Source organism: Plutella xylostella, chromosome 20 (assembly GCF_932276165.1).
Source record: "Plutella xylostella chromosome 20, ilPluXylo3.1, whole genome shotgun sequence".
Classification (NCBI taxonomy): Eukaryota; Metazoa; Arthropoda; class Insecta; order Lepidoptera; family Plutellidae; genus Plutella; species Plutella xylostella.
In genome coordinates, this window is record NC_064000.1 from 2,505,512 (window position 1) to 2,524,915 (window position 19,404).

A 19,404-nucleotide genomic window follows, 5' to 3' on the forward strand; every position below is an offset into this window, starting at 1 on the left:
TTGACAAGCGGTCTGGTGGTGATAGCCCCACTGTACCTTGAGCTGCGTCCAGCGAACTCTGGGCAGTCAGCGTCACCGCTAGTTGGACTGGCTAATCCTTTCACCACGACGGTAACAAACTCTAGCGTTTGTCATCGACACGCTAAGAAGACTCCCAGTTGCATAATATTATTATCTTGGTTGGAAATGCTCTTATTTTGATGGATTTAGTAGATGTCGTATATAAGGCCACTTTCTCAAAAGCCTTACTCATAGCTATATTCTAAGAAATTGCATCAGTTAAAAAAATCATGAGCTATTTACTACTTAACTCGTCAATCTCGACCATCGACATTGTAGCAGTTTTCCTCAAGCAGAATCAGCTTGTAGACGGCCAAATGCCATAATCACATTTGGTGGAACACACACAAGTGGGAAAGGACTGAAGAAAATAACAGTACGCACAATGTATACCATCGCTCTTACGGTGAAGGAAAACATCGTGAGGAACCCTGCATATATCTAGATTTAGCACATCTAGATATGTGAACCCACCAACCCGCAGTGGACCAGCGTGGTGGGAAATGGTCCAAGCTTAGGAAGGCAGTTTAGACATAGCGACCTTAATATGGATATGAACAAAGGTTCCATTCGAGAGAGCCAGGTGCAGGTACTTACACCCCCAAAGAGAATAGAATAGAATAGAGAACAGTACGCACCTAAATAATATTTAGTGTCTTTCACAGTAACGGCTTATCTACCAAACAAGTCGCATCAAGGCCAAAGGGAAAATAAGCACCCCTTTGGGCGCAGGGGCGCGACCGTGACCTACATCCCGTCCACGGGGAGACTGCGGCCCTACTACCATCTCTTATAACGACTGAAAATGTAGTAGGTACTGGGTAGCTACTTTTACTTGAAGAACTATCATGAAATCGGTAGTCGGTACGTGTAAAGCGTCGATCTTTCAGTATCGTACGCAACGGACGCATCGCATTAAATATTCTTTGTACATATTATACAAGTGCGTCCACTTCATCGACGCCGGCCGCCGGTTCTCCATACATTTATGACAATCCATTTGGTACGATACGTATACGATACCTATAAGTGGACAGTGGACGTTTACTTTATGCGAGTTTGAATCTGTCAAGGCCTCAATAACAATAATTTACATTTTACGGTGCAATGACCACAACAACCTTCGATCTGATTAACTTTAAAGTTCATTTCTGAAACTGGCTTCTTGCCTTCTTGTTCTTGCTGCAGTTAATATGTAGAACTACACTTGCTTGGCGAGGGCTACTCTTATATCATCCTACGCAATTAGAAGTTTCAAAGATCTGATGGACCCCAATTCTCGACCACTAGTCTTTAATCTCTACTGTCAGTGGCGCGACGTAACGCCTTGTAAATAGTAACAATTTTGCAATGAATTCTAACACTAGACATTAAAGACTAGTGGTCGAGAATTGGGGTCCTGCCTTTCAATCGGTAAGTTTAATTCAACGAGATAGGGTGCTTTTCCACCAGAGATGTGCTATGCTACGATGCTATGGATGCGTTTGATATCCACCAATCATAATTATTGGTGCACATAGCTTAGCACTGGTGGAAACGGATTCAACTAATCTCTGATTTTTTATTGGAAAGAATTCTGACATTTTATAAGTGATGCTACTAAAAAAGTTCTTTACCGAAAAAAGGAAAAATTGCGATCCATTTCTGGGCAATAATTTTTTCTTAATATTTTTATACAAAAAGATAAATCTAAATATTTACTTGCTCAAGTAAACTAATACAAAAATAACAAATATTTCAATATAATAGCTGTTCCCGCGAGCTTCGCTTCGCCTTAATAAGTTTTCCCGTGGGAATTCCGCGATATAAAGTAACATATGTGTAAATCCAGGGTGTCAGCTAACTCCATTCCAAATTTCATTAAAATCGGTTCAGCCGTTTTGACGTGAAGAAGTAACAAACATACACGCATACATACATACATACATACACACATACACTTACAAACTTTCGCATTTATAATATGAAGTAGGATCACGACTCACGACCAATGTATCGAATTAATTTTAATTGCTTTATTTTATTCTTTAGCATGGCATCACTTCCTACTAAATTCAGGGATAATAAACCTTTTTAATCAATTTCAAAAAAAGATTGTCTATTCGGTAAGTACATGTTCGGTATGTATGTAAGATTATTGGAACTGCACCATATTGACATATGACAATATATTAGGGCTAATAAACAAATATTCAAAGTTTTATAAATATTTATGTACCTATGTATTTAAATTTAAATTTTGAAGAAAAAATGTTAAGGGTGAATTTGTTGGAAATTGTGGGTCAGGAGAAACACAAATACCAAAAGTGTATAGTGGACGACATGGCCGCAGCACAAGGCATTACTGTGCTTAGACTGCCCCCATATCATTGTGAGCTAAACACTATAGAATTGGTGTGGGCTCAAGTGAAGGGGCATGTCGCAAGACACAACACAACTTACAAAATGGCGGAAGTTAAAAAACTATTACTAGAAGGTATAAAAAATGTTACTCCTGACAAATGGCAAGAATGTTTAGGGTTATAAATGGGTGACTACGGGATCCATAATAAATGAAGAATGCAGATTACTGAGGCCAAACTATTTACTGAACCAAATTACATTTTCTTAAGTGTGTTCTAAGTGACGGGCGCGAGACGACTAGCGTCTGCGCATTGTTCGCTACTGGAAGTTACTAGAAAGCTGACATTGCAAAACGTGACTATAACATGTGTCGCTACATCACTTCCCCCGTTTTTCATGGTTTTTGTCAAAAATTTTCAAGTACAATACGTAATACCTATGTTACAAAAGCCTCTCTTACGGAGCTTTAAACTTGAAACATACAATATCAAACAAAACAGAAATCACAAAATTACATTTCAATACTGATACAAAATTAACAAATCAAACTTATAAATCTCACACAATAAACCACTTGGTAAAACTACGTAGCACTCTGTTCACTCGCGACGCGCTTATCACATTCCGCTGACCGTGCAAGATGAACGCGGCTACCTCGGTTCTGCGAATCCGACCTCGTGTGTGATTGAACCATGTGGGAATTTCCGATCTAAAAATAGCTTCTTTCGTTGCATCTCTCATCCATCCTGGCGGGAACTTCCATGAGGACCCTCGAGTGAGCCTCCACGTGGGTGACCAGTCCACTATGCTCCAGCTCGGCAGCCTCGCAGCGAGGAAACCGCCCAAACTCGCTAACTTCAGAAGCGCCGATTACCGCCCGTTGACCTGCCGTCGTGGACGCGCAATCGTACCTTCTACATGTGTTCCGCTCGTCCAGGTCCTGACTTGAGATGCTTCGATACGCTAATTACTTCTGCGTTGCGTAACCAAAATTTGTGAAGGGGTGATGCACTTCCAGTAGATGATTTTCTGATGTTGTCGCCTGGTACCCCATGGCCCTGCTGGGGGAGCCGTCTCGTCCACGCCGTTCCATGCTGCGCCGCGTCATCGCCGTGCTGACTCCATCGTTTCTTCCGAAGGTTGTGTGTTCAGTTTGTCGGAGGTCACCAATTTAGGGTTATAAATGGGTGACTACGGGATCCATAATAAATGAAGAATGCAGATTACTGAGGCCAAACTATTTACTGAACCAAATTACATTTTCTTAAGTGTGTTCTAAGTGACGGGCGCGAGACGACTAGCGTCTGCGCATTGTTCGCTACTGGAAGTTACTAGAAAGCTGACATTGCAAAACGTGACTATAACATGTGTCGCTACATCACTTCCCCCGTTTTTCATGGTTTTTGTCAAAAATTTTCAAGTACAATACGTAATACCTATGTTACAAAAGCCTCTCTTACGGAGCTTTAAACTTGAAACATACAATATCAAACAAAACAGAAATCACAAAATTACATTTCAATACTGATACAAAATTAACAAATCAAACTTATAAATCTCACACAATAAACCACTTGGTAAAACTACGTAGCACTCTGTTCACTCGCGACGCGCTTATCACATTCCGCTGACCGTGCAAGATGAACGCGGCTACCTCGGTTCTGCGAATCCGACCTCGTGTGTGATTGAACCATGTGGGAATTTCCGATCTAAAAATAGCTTCTTTCGTTGCATCTCTCATCCATCCTGGCGGGAACTTCCATGAGGACCCTCGAGTGAGCCTCCACGTGGGTGACCAGTCCACTATGCTCCAGCTCGGCAGCCTCGCAGCGATCACGTCGGGGTCACCAATTTAGGGTTATAAATGGGTGACTACGGGATCCATAATAAATGAAGAATGCAGATTACTGAGGCCAAACTATTTACTGAACCATGTGTCGCTACAAATGCATCAGCCACACAATAAAAGAGGAAGATAAGATGTGCACTCTCGACGATTTTATTGACAGAGTTACAGAGTCTCCAATAATTCTCCAATAATGTCAGCGATGCTGATGATGAAGATATTGATGATGATGATGATGATATTAGTGATGATTAGCTGGGCAGCATTTGGCAAACTTCGTCAAGTCTTCTCGTCGCCCATACCACAAAGTCTCAAGACGAAAGTCTTTGATCAGTGTGTCCTACCGGTTATGACCTATGGGGCTGAAACGTGGACACTTACAGTGGGTCTGGTTCACAAACGGAAGGTCACTCAGCGAGCTATGTAAATAGCTATGCTTGGAGTCTCTCTGAAAGATCGCATCCGGAACGAAGTAATCTGACAGAGAACTAAAGTCACCGACATAGCTCACCGAGTTAGTAAGCTTAAGTGGCAGTGGGCTGGTCACATCTGTCGAAGAACCGATGACCGATGGGGTAAACGTGTTCTGCTGTCTTACTCCCAGAATTATTAGTTGTTTTTAGATATATTTTCTACGACAGCGATAATTATATAAGATAATTGAGATTATCTTTAATTGTATTTTTCACTGTTTGTGATATATTTAGGTACGGTAATTATTTCTCACCGTAGGTAAATCCCCTTTTAATTTGGAGCGCCGCACTTAATAAAATGGATACAGGGAGTAAAAAATATATATTATAGTCTCAGATGTCCAGACTCGTATTGAAAAAGTGCCCAGCCCAAAAAGGTTTGTGATCTCTGATTTGTCTAAAATTGATAACTGTCAGAATTCCGTAAGATTACTAATTACAGTGTAAGATATGTTTTTTGTATGGAATGATGCGTGCTATGGATGTGTGCTATGGATGCGTGCTATGGATATGTGCTATGGACCATCGCGAGTGGTGTAGCTATGGCGCCGCCGCCCCCGTCGTTTCCCTACTATCGATACATAGCATAGCTCGAGATGCGCATCTTTCTCGCACAGCTACTTTGCAGCGGCGCATCTTCGTAGCGCATCTTCCTCGCACAGCTACCTAGCGTAGTATTGGTGGAAACGGTCACATATTTTCGTAGCGTAGATATCACATCTTCGCAGCATAGCTGCATAGCACATCTCTGGTGGAAAAGCACCAGACTCGTGGTCAACGCATCAGCGAAACAAACTTTTCTCCTTTTTAGGGTGCTTTTCCACCAGAGATGTGCTATGCAGCTATGCTGCGAAGATGTGATATCTACGCTACGAAAATATGTGACCGTTTCCACCAATACTACGCTAGGTAGCTGTGCGAGGAAGATGCGCTACGAAGATGCGCCGCCGCAAAGTAGCTATGCGAGAAAGATGCGCATCTCGAGCTATGCTATGTATCGATAGTGGGGAAACGACGGGGGCGGCTACACCACTCGCGATGGGCCATAGCACATATCCATAGCACGCATCCATAGCACGCATCCATAGCACACATCCATAGCACGCATCATTCCATACAAAAAACATATCTTAGTTGAATCCGTTTCCACCAGTGCTAAGCTATGTGCTTGGTGTAATATGATTGGTGGATATCAAACGCATCCATAGCATCGTAGCATAGCACATCTCTGGTGGAAAAGCACCCTTAAGCTAAAGTCACAGTCTTTTTAAGTATATTTATTTTATTAGTCACAGTATTTTTAAGTACATTTATTTTATTTCTATGTTTTTTGGTGTAAATAAAGAGTATGTACTTATCATGTATTGTATTGTAAAGTTACCCTCCAGAGAATACGGACACTCGAATACAATGTTGGCCTTTCTATTAATGCTCATTAACTCCAAGGGTACTTGAACAGTTGTTGAACGCACAATCGTAATGTGGAGTGTAATTAACTAAGTAGGTTACACTCCGTTTTACAATTTCTATTGCTGTTCGTTGCTACTCTGTAGTATCCAGTCTTTACAGTTCTGAGAGAAGACAAAAACATACGTAATCATTCAAGATAATATGTAATATTATAGGTAATTTTTCCGCGAGAGCTTTGGCATCGACTTAAAGGGTTTCCCGTGGGATTTCCGGGATAAAAAGTACCTTATGGCACTAAAGGAAAGCATAGGGTTAGAATTATTTTAAAAGGTTCTATAATTACTGAGCTTAATATAAATCTGTAAGTAACGTAAAATATATAATTATTATCTTTAATATGTATAATAAAATGTGCGCTTTTCTTCAGGTTGTCGTACATAGAGCGACTAACGCAATAGTTCTAGGTTTTATAACCCTCCAGATAGACTCTCATGCCGAGGTAAATGATCAAGATAATAACTACAATGTAATTGTACACTTCAAATTACCGATGAAGTGGATGAACATGAAAATCGATCTACTTTATTGTGCCAATTACATGGTACTTAGGTACTACTTACTGGCGTGGCGTGGACGCCAAGCCTCTATCCGACACTTTCTTTATAACACTTTTACAGGTAGGGGCTTAAATATCGCCATATTTTGAACTTTATGCTGAATACAATGTGTTGTGTAATAATATCACGTGCTCTTACGGTGATGGAAAACATTGTGAGGAAACCTGCACATCTAGATTCTAGATGTGTATCCTAAGTGCATTGTACTTATCCCAAAAACGGCGATATGGTTCGCAACCTATCACGTGGGTACAAATTTGCTGCGAAAAGTGGGTGGCTCGGTTGTGAGCCACCTCTGACTACCCCTTCGGGGATTAGGGTCAATTCAGACGTACCACAACCACACCACAGCCACAACCACGCGGTATGGTCGGGCGTATATTTTGTATTGACAATGAATAATCCAATTCACACGTGCCACATTTTGCCGTTGTTATCGACCACCTGTGTAATACGACCACATCGCAACCACATCGCAACCACAACGCAACCACATCGCAACGGCAACGCCGCCACGCGGCGGCGGCACCGCGGCAACCTGTTTTCCGTATTAACTGCACACGACGACGTGGTTACCACATCGTAATGACAGCGACAACGCAACCACATCGACATTTTGTCGCTGCCACAACGCAACTGCAAAAAGCCGCTGTCACACAATTCACACGTAACCACAGCTTGACCACATTTTGTCGCTGCGACGTGGTGTGGTTGTGGTACGTGTGAATTGACGCTTACAGTCGTGAGTGCATATGTATGTATGTACATGTACAATGTATTTTTAATCTTTTTTGTCTTATAAAGGGTTACGTTACAGGCAAAACGTGCTTAGTCTTAGATTCACTAACAATTACTATACCGATATCTTGAGAAACACCAGCTGGGCTGCCCTGGGCATGGAGGCTACTGGTTCAAGACACCGAGTGGCATCAAGGGCGAGTCTTACCGCATACTGTAACACGCATGACGACCATCAAACAACACGATCAACATTCAACGAATAAGAGATAGGTAACCCAACCTGCTTTTATAAGTAATAGATTCAATACACTTTATTTGCGCCAACTACAACTAAATATTAATATTGTACAAATTTAATAATAATAATATAATTTGTGTTTATGTTTGATTAAAAATAAATTATTATTATTAAAAAATATTTATTAATAAAAAAGAAAGTACCAAAAGGTGGTACGTGTAAGTTACTGTACGTGGTTCTCTAGAGTGGAACCTTTGTAGTTACATATCCATTTATTGTTAGGGTCAATTCAGACGTACCACAACCACACCACAGCCACAACCACACCACAACCACGCGATGTGGTCGGGCGTATATTTTGTATTGACAATGAATAATCCAATTCACACGTGCCACATTTTGCCGTTGTTATCGACCACCTGTGTAATACGACCACATCGCAACCACATCGCAACCACAACGCAACCACATCGCAACGGCAACGCCTCCACGCGGCGGCGGCACCGCGGCAACCTGTTTTCCGTATTAACTGCACACGACGACGTGGTTACCACATCGCAATGACAGCGACAACGCAACCACATCGACATTTTGTCGCTGCCACAACGCAACTGCAAAAAGCCGCTGTCACACAATTCACACGTAACCACAGCTTGACCACATTTTGTCGCTGCGACGTGGTGTGGTTGTGGTACGTGTGAATTGACGCTTAGCTCAGCCAGCCTAGCTATTGGCGGTCTCACTCAATGCAGCAACCTCTACCAGACAACCTTTATAGCATATACATTTATCTACAAATCATGAACGCAATCCCAATCCTAACTAATATTATAAATGCGAAAGTCACTGTGTCTGTCTGTCTGTCTGTTACTCTTTCACGCGAAAACTACTGAACGGATTTGAATTAAATTTGTAAACATATATGGTCTAGACCCTGAGAAAGAAAATAGGCTACTTTTTATCCCGGAATTCCCAGGGGAAAATCTTTTTAAGGCGAAGCGAAGCTCGCGGGCACAGTACAAACACGTGACGTCACACTGGCCTCCATATCGACGGGTTGTGTCTCCAATTAGTGGCGGACAACACCCGTCGGCCGACCGGGCAATTACTGGCAACCCAGTGAGTCACCGTTCCCATGAGCTGCACGTGACACGTGCTGCGCATTCAGCCGTGGAATTGTTCAGAATATCATGTTTCATCATCATTCATAACACACACTAGAGCCTTGTTAATCCAGATATATTTAAAACTTACGTTGGTACTTGCCTATATCATCCTAACTTCCTAACTAATATTATAAATGCGAAAGTAACTGTGTCTGTCTGTCTCTTACTCTTTCACGCCAAAACTACTAAACGGATTTGAATGAAATTTGGTATACATATGGTCTAGACCCTGGGATAGGACATAGGCTAATTTTTATACCGGAATTCCCACGGGAAAACTTTTTAAGGCGAAGCGAAGCTCGTGGGAACAGCTAGTATCCTAACTAATATTATAAATGCGAAAGTAACTGTGTCTGTCTGTCTGTTACTCTTTCACGCCAAAACTACTGAACGGATTTGAATGAAATTTGGTATACATACGGTCTAGACCCTGGGATAGGACATAGGCTAATTTTTATCCCGGAATTCCCACGGGAAAACTTTTTAAGGCGAAGCGAAGCTCGCGGGAACAGCTAGTATTTGATATATGCGATCGATCATATTTCATCATCATTCATAACACACAGTAGAGCCTTGTTGTTAATCCAGATTTATAAAAACCTATCATACTTATAAATATCATACATATTCAACTAGCTAGACTTCAGCTGAGGGCTTGTTCACATTGAACTCACGGGCGAGTCACCTAGACAGAATGTGTGTTTCGATATGAACACTTTCCTAGTCATAATATGTTTCATAGTTTGTGACTGCACCCTCGAGTTCAACTAGAACAAAAGCACTAGGGGTCCACAACACTCCAAGCAAGGACACCCTTATCTAACAACCAAAAATAATTCTTAGCTACTGAATAATTGGAAACTACAGTTACATGGTAATATGGCTGGTAGCCTATTTGTCGTTATACATGTAATATATATGTCGCAGGCATCTGGTTTAATCTCCTGTTTGATTGAACCACTAGCCCGTTCATTGGATGGCGCTATTCAGTTGTATGAAGGACAACTCGTCAAGTTGTTGATTGTAACGTTCGATGTCTTGACTGAACGTCATTCAGCGTAGTCGTTGAATGGGATGTAGTATAGCAACTTTGTAATGTCTGGTTAGGGTGAACATGACCAAGAGTCAACAAAAATACTATGTTACAAAGCTATTATCTAAACAATAACAATAAACGTACCTTCATTTCATAATTATCCAGTTTCGCCACAATTTTTTCTTTGAAACTATCAACCCGCAGCGTAATAATAGGTAAATCCATGTTTTCACACTATGTTAACACAAATTACGCACTTTAAAGCTAATTTATTAGCAAAAAACTAACAATATAGGTGCTTTTTGACTCAGCTGTTAGCTGTTAGACGCCATATTTGTTTTATTCACCATCTGACTGACTTTAAGTCAGCTAACTAACAAAGGATAACAAATTGCCCATATGTTAAACCAGGGTGTCAGTTTCCTATACCAAATGTTATCAAAAACCATTCAGTAGTTTTGGCATGAAAGAGTAATAAACATTCTCATAAAATTTGGCATTTCAAATATTAGTAGGTACTACTACACAATAGGATAAACAGGGAAAATTTGTGGCTCACTTACTCTCACATAGTTTAGTTATCTCTAGTTAAAGGTATTTAAGCATTAAAGTCAATCAATCAATCAATCTTTGGTTGTGGCACTATGCCGTGTGTGACTGACACAGCAAATTCCGCCAAATTCAATAGTAATAAGGAACACACATGTATATTATAGCTGTCTTTACGGTAATTTAGATATATTTACAGGGTTAATACCTGGAAAAAACAGACAAACACATTATATATACAGGACATCACAAATAGGGGTTAGTATAGTTTTAGTATATATAATGACAATATACAAATTTACAGTTTAATATTATTAGTCTTGAGAAATCTGTACAGAATGTTAGCAACTGGAGTATGTACAAGTGTTAGTAGATAATTAATATTTACAGGTTTAGGAATGGATGGGGGGAGGAAATCGTGGAGGGAGGTTTGAAGATTGGGACACTCAAAGAAAAGATGATCAACAGATCCTTCGCTGGTACCGCAGTCACATACAGAACTATCACGCACCCGAATCCTAGCCAGGTGCACAGGGGTGCACGCATGACCCAGACGTAGCCTGCAAATAGTGGAGGTAGCAGGTTTATCAAGGGATCTTGCTCTAAAAAACCATGGCCTTTTGGGGATATGGGGTTGAATGTTGGAGTAAAACTTACCTTTGAGATTCCTGGAAGTGTCCCAGGACACTTTCCAGGATGGTTCTACCTTATTTGGCATAAGATTTATTTGCCTAATCTCGTATTGCATAGTAACGTTTGGTCAAAGTCTCGTTACGCCGAAAATCGTATAGCATAAATCTCGTTTAGTAAAAAGTTATTTCGCATAACATTGTTTAGCCTAATAATGGTATGGCCAAATCTTGAATAGCCTAATAATGCTATGGCATAGGTTTATTAGGTTTATACAAAGTAATAATATTCGTTTGGCTTTAAACTTTGACGGAGCGTCTCCCTACATAGCGCAAACTGCTGCCTTGTATTGTTTCCGCTGTTTGGAAAACGCTCCGCTCCGCTTCGCTGCGCTCCGCTTTGGTTTTGATGAACATGTGCACCTAACACGCTCCTCCTCGCTTTGCTCGTCGTCGCACCTATTTTTAGGTTTCGATCTCATGGGGTTTGTAATAATTATATTGGTCGTTAACTTTCGATTTTTTGATCATACAATATCGTGATTTTCGGGATGTAGGAGAAAAATACCACAATTTGTACATTTACTACGTACTTAATATATTATTTATTAAGATAACATTACGAGAAACAAGATTATACATAGGTATAGACGAACATAAATTTGAGCAAACGAAACTTAGGTGTTTAAAGATTGTGCCTAAAGAGTTTTAGACGAAACGAGCCTTATGCCACATAAGTCTTGGCAAAGTGATGGTTCGGCCAAAAAAGTTCAGACCATACGAGTTATGCGAAATGAGTTTTGGTCAATAAAGATTATGCGAGATGAGCGGAACCCTTCCAGGATCTATCTAGCCTCGGGCCTGCGAGCGAGGCAAGGTCATGAGCGAAGTTTTGGTAATGAGTATCCAGGCCCAAGCTAACGGCTTCCTTAGCGAAGGAATCTGCACACTCATTACCAATGATGCCACTGTGTCCGGGAATCCAGGCAATAGCTACCTCAATACCCTGAGTCACACAGCGATGAAGAGTTTCTCTAATTTTGAGAATTATTGGAAATTTTGATTTAGATTTAAATGGATAAGCGATGATAGCTTGTAAACAGCTGGCCGAATCTGATAAAATGATAGTTTTATTTAATTTGTGGGACTCAGTGTAGAGAAGAGCTTCTAAGATAGCTGTTGCCTCGCCCGTGAAGACCGAGGTTTCAGGAGGACACTTGAAACTCAACACAACCCTGTATCTGGGCAGCCATACAGCCAAACCCACGTTGCCATCTTCAGATAATTTAGAGGCATCGGTGTAGATGGGGAGCCAGTCCGGCCACTCAGTATTGAGTTTCTCATTTAGGGCTCTATCGGCCCCAGGGGAGTCCTTTCTGATGCCCAAATCCAGGGCTATGTTAGGTTGAAAAACTAGGGTGTCATAGGGGACTTCGAAAAGGGGGTTAGTTTTAAATTTCACAGTGGGATGAGGGAGGTTAGTGCAAAAAATGAATGTTTTAAGGAGGAAAGAAAGACCATGGTTTTCTTGGGAGTTACATAACCGCCTAAGGGTATCAAGCTTGGCCAATAAGGGGTGAGAGTCGGATTGCCAAATTTTGAAGAAGAAACGATCACACAAATACTGCCTCCGGAGTGAAAGAGGGGGATCAACGCACTCCACCTGCAGGGCATTGGTGGGAGAAGATCTCATCGCACCCGATATAATACGAAGACACTTGTACTGTATTTTGTCGAGTTTTTCCAATGCAGCCTTGTTACAGGGGTCCAGTACAAAGGAAGCATAATCGAAATGACTTCGAACAATAGCATTGTACAAGAGTTTCTGTGAGTAGGGATGAGACCCCCACCATACGCCCGACAGAGATCTAAGGACGTTGACGCCCCTCTCGCACTTCTGAGCCACATAATTCATGTGATGGGTTCCCGATAATCGTGAATCTAAAATAACGCCTAAAAATTTCACTTTGTTGGCTACAGCAATTGTATCTTCTCCAATAATGAGATCGACATCAGGGATGTGGCGTTTTCTGGTGAATACAACTGCTGTGCATTTTGGGGGGGAGAGAGATAACCCATGACCATCCAGCCAATCCGTGAGGTACCTAAGCGCCAGGTTCAGCTGTACATTTGTCTCTTCTAACGAAGGAGATGCATAATAGAGAGCCAGGTCGTCGGCGTACTGTAGAATGTCGCAAAAGCAGTCAACGGATTTATCAAGATCATAAGTATAAAGACTGTAAAGAAGGGGGCTTAAGACCGATCCCTGGGGAAGGCCTTTCCATACAAATTTTGGGGAGTCCAAGGTCGAAGGGGATTTTATGTAGATAGATCTCTCCATGAATAGGCTGCAAACCAAACGGGTAAGCTTCACTGGAATGCTCAGCTGGCGCATTTTCTGCCTGAGCACAGGAAGAAGGACGTTATCGTAGGCAGACGCTATGTCAAGAAAGACACCCACAAGGTATTCTTTCCTCTTAAATGCGATGTGAATATCTGTAGTAAGAATTGCAAGGCTGTCTAGGGTGCTCATACCTTTCCTAAAACCGAACTGGGTTTTGGCGAGGATTCCCCTGTTTTCAACTAACCATTCCAGCCTGCATTTAATCATGTGTTCCAAGATTTTCGACAAAGCAGAGGAGAGGGCGATTGGACGTCGGGAGTTAGGGTCACGGGGGTCTTTTCCGGCCTTCAATATGGGAACGACTATTTGCTTACTCCAAGAGCATGGAGTAACTCCATACTCAAGAAAGTAGTTTATCAGCTCCAAGTAGAAGCACTTGACCTTGAGGCTTGATTTTGAAAGGAAAGAGTATGGAATGCCATCAATACCTGGAGAAGAATCGGTTAAGCCAGATAAAGCAGATTGAAGTTCATCCATAGAGAATGGAGAATCCAACCTGTCTGAAGATGGTAAGGGAGCTGGTGGGGGGCGGAGAGCACTAGAGTGTGGGACATAAGGTGGAGCCAGTTTATCGCTGAACCCTTCTAGCCATAGAGAGGGATCGTTGCTCAAGATATCTTCGACATTAAGGGAACCGCGATATCGCCGAATGTATCTCCACACCAGAGAGGAGGGAGACCTAGGAGAAAGATTTTCACAAAATCGGATCCAACCCTGTTTCTTTTTCTTTTTAAGAAGCCGTTTGGTTCGTGCGGCTATTCTTTTGTAACTTATGAAATTTTCCATGCTCATATTAGCTAGATAAACATCCTCTGCGTTTTTTCGATCTTCAATAGCTGAAGTGCAGTCAGAATCCCACCAAGGTGGTGAGACTCTTAGGCCCTTACGAGATTTTTTATTTTTAGCAGAGGATGTGAGAGCTTTTTCGAATAGTTCATAGTTACCAAGAAAGTTGTCACTGGAACAGGGTTGGATCAGATTAAGTTTATCTTCAACAGAGGTGATGAATGTGGACCAGTCATTCCTACCTATCATGTATCTTGGGAAGGCACATGAATCAGCAGGGACGCTAGTTCTGTTAGGTATAGTAATAGAAATTGGAAAATGATCACTCCCAAAAGTATTTGGGAGGACCCTCCAGAATATTGATGTTGAAAGAAGAGGAGAAGAAAAAGTGAGATCAACAGCACTTTTTGGGTTCTGACGTGGAAGGACTCGACGGGTAGGAGAGCCGTCATTTAAAATACAAACATCTAAGGTATCAAGCATGTCTAAGAGGGCGATTGCAAAAGCGTCGGTGTGATAAGAACCCCATGAGGTATGATGGGCGTTAAAGTCCCCCATGATCAGGAGAGGTTGGGGGAGGGAAGAAATGATGTTATAAAAAGATGGAAGCAGGGAGGGATGAGGATTAGGGAAATACACGGACACGAAAGTAATGTCTAAAGCCCTAAGAGCCACAACATTAAATTCCTGTCCGTGAGGGGGGGTAGGGATAGAGGAGAAGATAAGGGAACGCTTCACAAGTAAAGCGCACCCAGCAAACCCGTCATCCCTGTCATCCCGCAGACACGAGTAGCCCGGAACTCGGAAACGAGAACCTGGTGCTAGCCATGACTCCGAGATGGCAACGACAACGGGCTTGATATCGTCAATGAGAGTGAGTAATTCATGTGATTTACTTTTAAGGCTCTGAGCATTCCACTGGAGGACCCGGATCGGGTTCAGAGCCATTCTGGGTGAAGGATGTAAGTTCCTTGAGTTTTAGGGCAACGTGGGGCGGTATTGTGTCGCTGAATTTAGCCAGTAGACTAACAACTAATGAAAGAAGATTGTCTAATAAGTTGTCATTAGGGGTGATAGAGGCGATAGAGTTGAGGGCACTTCCATTAGGAAGTGAGGAAGATGGGGAAGAGATAAGTGCCTGATGAGCAAGTCTGTCGTAACCAGGACTGAGGGGAGACCTAGGCCTACGCTGTGTGTATACAGTCTTTTTGTATGACTTGTTTGCAGGTGGGCCAATAGGTTGTGAAGCAGTAACTTCAGCGAATGATTTTCTGCTCTTAGGAAGTCGAGCATCGGCTTCAGCGAAAGAGATGCTGTCCTGCGACATAATGACTTTAATGGATTTCTGTCTGGCTTGCTCAGGACAATTTTTACTAGTGGAGGTATGGCTTCCGGAACAGTAGATGCAAGTGGGAGGGTCGGCATCGCAAGTCTCACCCAAGTGTGGCTGGGCACACTTGTAGCAGCGAGGCTTGGACCGGCAACTAGCCTTCATATGGCCAAACCTGCAGCAAGCATGGCACTGAATTGTCGGGTAAGTATACCTTTCAATTTCTACCGCTGCACGGTAGGAGAAAATTTTCTCTGGGAGAAGTTGACCTCTAAAGGTGATGACAATGGTCTGAGTAGGGACGTAGGAAGTATTTCCATTGTTAACTACTTTTCGGCTAATTCTCCGGGCTTTTAGGACAATACCACAGCCAGCCGGGAGGTCCAAGGAACCTACCAACTCATCCATGGAGAGATCAACTGGTACTCGCCTAGCAACACCCATCCGGGTGATGTGGTAGGTTGGAATTACAGCCTTAAATTTGTTTGTAGTCAGGGCAGGATGCTTGATAAATTCATTGGCTGCCTTCGCAGACCTAAATTCTACAGTGACCCTGTTGCGGCCTGTCATTTTGACACCATCCCTTGTGATGTCGGAAATTTTATTTTTGTACAAAAATTGACCGAACTTGATAGCCCTAAGCGGGGATGAAGCAGCTGAAGCTGTACTTCCCGACGAGCTTTCCTGGGTGACATGTATGATGAATGGGCCGGGGTCAGAGTCGTCGTACACCTTGGTGGCGTCGAGACTAGGGTGCGTGAATATGGTTTGTATGCTTGCGGATGCTAAGTCGGGGTCGACAATAACACGCTTACCTTTTGATGTTGAACTTTGTTCATCATCCCTAGGGCGCTTTCGCGTCTCCTGGGAAGAGTCCGTGAGTATATCAGGTGAGGAAGACATCTGTTGATCATCTGGGGGATCAGGATCCGGGGGGCGATCCGAGTGGTGCTCCATTATATTGAAATGGAGCTAAAATACGAGTTTATGGACGAACACAACACTTACCACTAACCACCACCACACTTACAACAACAAACAAGTATTAACACTGTAAATTGGCACAGAAAAGGCTCGAAATCGCGCTGATAATTAGGACCACGTGGGTGCCCTAGTTACGCTCGAAACGGAATCCAGCATTAAAGTCTTGCAGTTAGACAGAGAGTCAGAGACTGTTGCTAATTTGACTGGCCAGTCCTATCATCACAAGATTGGTCAGGACTAAAGGGGGCCTCATAACTTAAACATGAAACCTAACCTACCTTTGCTTTAACAGCTGTGTGATGTGTCAGCTGTGAAGTCAAGCTACATACCACATCAAAGAAATAGCTTTTACGCAATAAGCTCGCCTTTGAATACATTATTTTGTGTTTTTTAATACTGTTTAACTCTGTAATGTTTACTTTTGTATTTATGACTGTGTACAATAAAGAATTTATAAATAAATAAATAAACACATCTGATCTGGTGCTGCTAACTATTTTTCTGATGTTATGTGATCTAAATTCATTAATTATTTATGTTTCAAATATTTTTTGCAATGTTTTGGTAGGAATATCTTATTTCAATCATTGAAAAAGTAATCTTATAGGTATAGGGACAGTTTTCATTTGGATAAGGATGAATGTGTTGATACCATTATCTTATTTTGGCCAGAATTCTTTTGTTTACTTAGCTAAAATATATGGTATCCCAAAGGTGCTTGTAATATTAAGTGTCCATGTTCATAGTCACCTGTCTTGATGCTTTCATCTTCTAACTACTGTACTTTAGGTATTAATATTTAATGGTAAGTAATTAGATACATTGATAAACAATATAGTCGGCATCATAATCAGCAGAACACTAGGTACATAAATCAAGTATTTTGTATGTACAGTTGTGTTGTATGGCATTAAAAAGGCATTCTTATTTCCCAACATCATTCATTGTTATACCAATTTATTTATTGTATGTTGTACACAGTCAATGTTTGAGTAAGCCTCCTCCTATCTCAGCATTGCAACACCCAGGCTGCTCCAGCTAGGCTGGCTGAGCTAGAATTAAGGGGATATGTACAAAGATTCCACTCAAGAACCACATACAGGAACTTCGCCCCTCTCAGAATAGAATAGAGCCTCCTCCATTTTTGTACCTGAACTTTATCACGGTTGTCACGTTCAAGATTATAAGAAAGAAAGATAAGATTACGAAAATCTCATTTTTACTTTAGGCACTTCCAAGGCATATTTCTGATTCTGATCCCTACCGAAAACTAGAACTTTAAAGACCAGCAGAAAACTACACTGCTGGTATACAATATAGGAACTACATTAATGAGGAAACGAATGTAAATGCACTCACCAAATCCACTTATTGTGATTATGTAGGTAATGCGTAGCCTGTTGATAGAGTCACAAAAACATTCCACGAAACAAACACTCTCACTAATTAATACAGTCAACACCGACACTTTATTGTCAATTCACTGTTCACCTTCAAATTTTAAATCAAACAAAGATGGAAAAGCACATTAAAAATTAAAAATCCACGAACAGAACAATACGATTCCAATACGTTTTTGACTGATTTGTTGACAAATTGACACATTTGGCACAAAGACAAAGAGCATAGACTAAATTCCATATTTTTTTACAGCTGACTCACAGAATAGCTGATGAAGGATCAATCCGATCGCACAAGTTCTAGCAGTGCCTGCAGTGCAGTAAGTAACGCTTAATATTCAGCTTCGTCGATTGCTATAGTCTACTGCTCTCAAAAATGTTGTTTTCGGCTTGGAAAAGAGAGCATAACATTAATCCTTATTCCAAGTCCATTTCATACACAGAGTCAATAAAAATAGAGGGGGTAAAAACCGGTAATAAAAAATCGGAATACCTATAATGCTTTGACTACAAAACGGACATGCGCAGTATAGCATGCAACAAGTAATTTTGCGTATTGATTTTATATATCTTCAGGTAAAAAATATTTGTTAGCGAAAAAAATTGTTAATAAGGACAATTATAAATGTAAAAATGTACTTTGCATCTCTATCGCTAAGTTGGTTTTTTCTTCTATGTTTTTATGGATTAACCAAGGCGACTTCTGAACATAGCCCGGTAGCCTTTACATTCAAAGAATATCAATACAAGGACTCACCAAAGAACGTAAGTTATCGAGTTAGGTACTTAAAATTGACATTTAATACACCTACTTATCAATAGTTAACTTTGTTGTAATTGTTGTTCTTTTTAGGAAATGACATTCAGAGAGTTTGAAACTGCATGTGAACAAAGCAGTATTTGCAGTCATAAGGTGGGATTAACAAAGACACGATGTATAAGAGAATGTGTATCACCTTCATGCTATAAAGAACTGTATCAAAATGATCAGGTAATTTATAACTAAGTACGTAGTAGAAGTTCGTTTGAGTTACAAAATTATAAAAAAACATTATTTTTTATTATTTTAATGTGTATAGGTAATTACAAAAAAGAGTCTACGGTACCTGAAGCTTTGAAAATATTGATGATTCATGATATGAGTTAGTGAGATAGGTAGTATTAGTAAACGCAATGTTGAAGTAATCAATTGTGAAGTTTATTTTATTTACTTAGAGACAAACAGTTATACATAACATAACTTGGTAGTATACTCGTATTTTAAACTTGAAATTAATGAATTATTAAAATTTAATGTTTCAGCTTGAAGAAGGTGAAATAGATGTGAGGCTAAATTCATTCAAAGGATGTTTTATTCAAAGGACTGGCAGAACGAGAAACTGATTTACTCCG

At 41.1% G+C, this 19,404-nt stretch overlaps 2 protein-coding genes across 2 annotated transcripts in view; both read right to left on the reverse strand.

Moving 5' to 3' along the window:
- LOC105391158 overlaps positions 1-18,230 on the reverse strand; it is a 111,439-nt gene extending 93,209 nt beyond the window's left edge. The window contains exon 1 of the mRNA XM_048628297.1: positions 17,972-18,230. The gene's annotated coding sequence lies outside the window, so the exon portion shown is untranslated. The remainder of the gene's footprint in view (positions 1-17,971) is intronic.
- LOC125490110 lies at positions 10,548-13,098 on the reverse strand. Its single transcript, XM_048628296.1, has 3 exons — positions 11,943-13,098; positions 11,137-11,166; positions 10,548-10,687 (listed from the first exon to the last, which is right to left on the reverse strand). Exons 1-3 carry the CDS (start codon positions 13,021-13,023, stop codon positions 10,653-10,655), a joined length of 1,146 nt encoding a protein of 381 aa, XP_048484253.1. The 5' UTR covers positions 13,024-13,098; the 3' UTR covers positions 10,548-10,652.
- Positions 18,231-19,404: the final 1,174 nt, after the last annotated feature.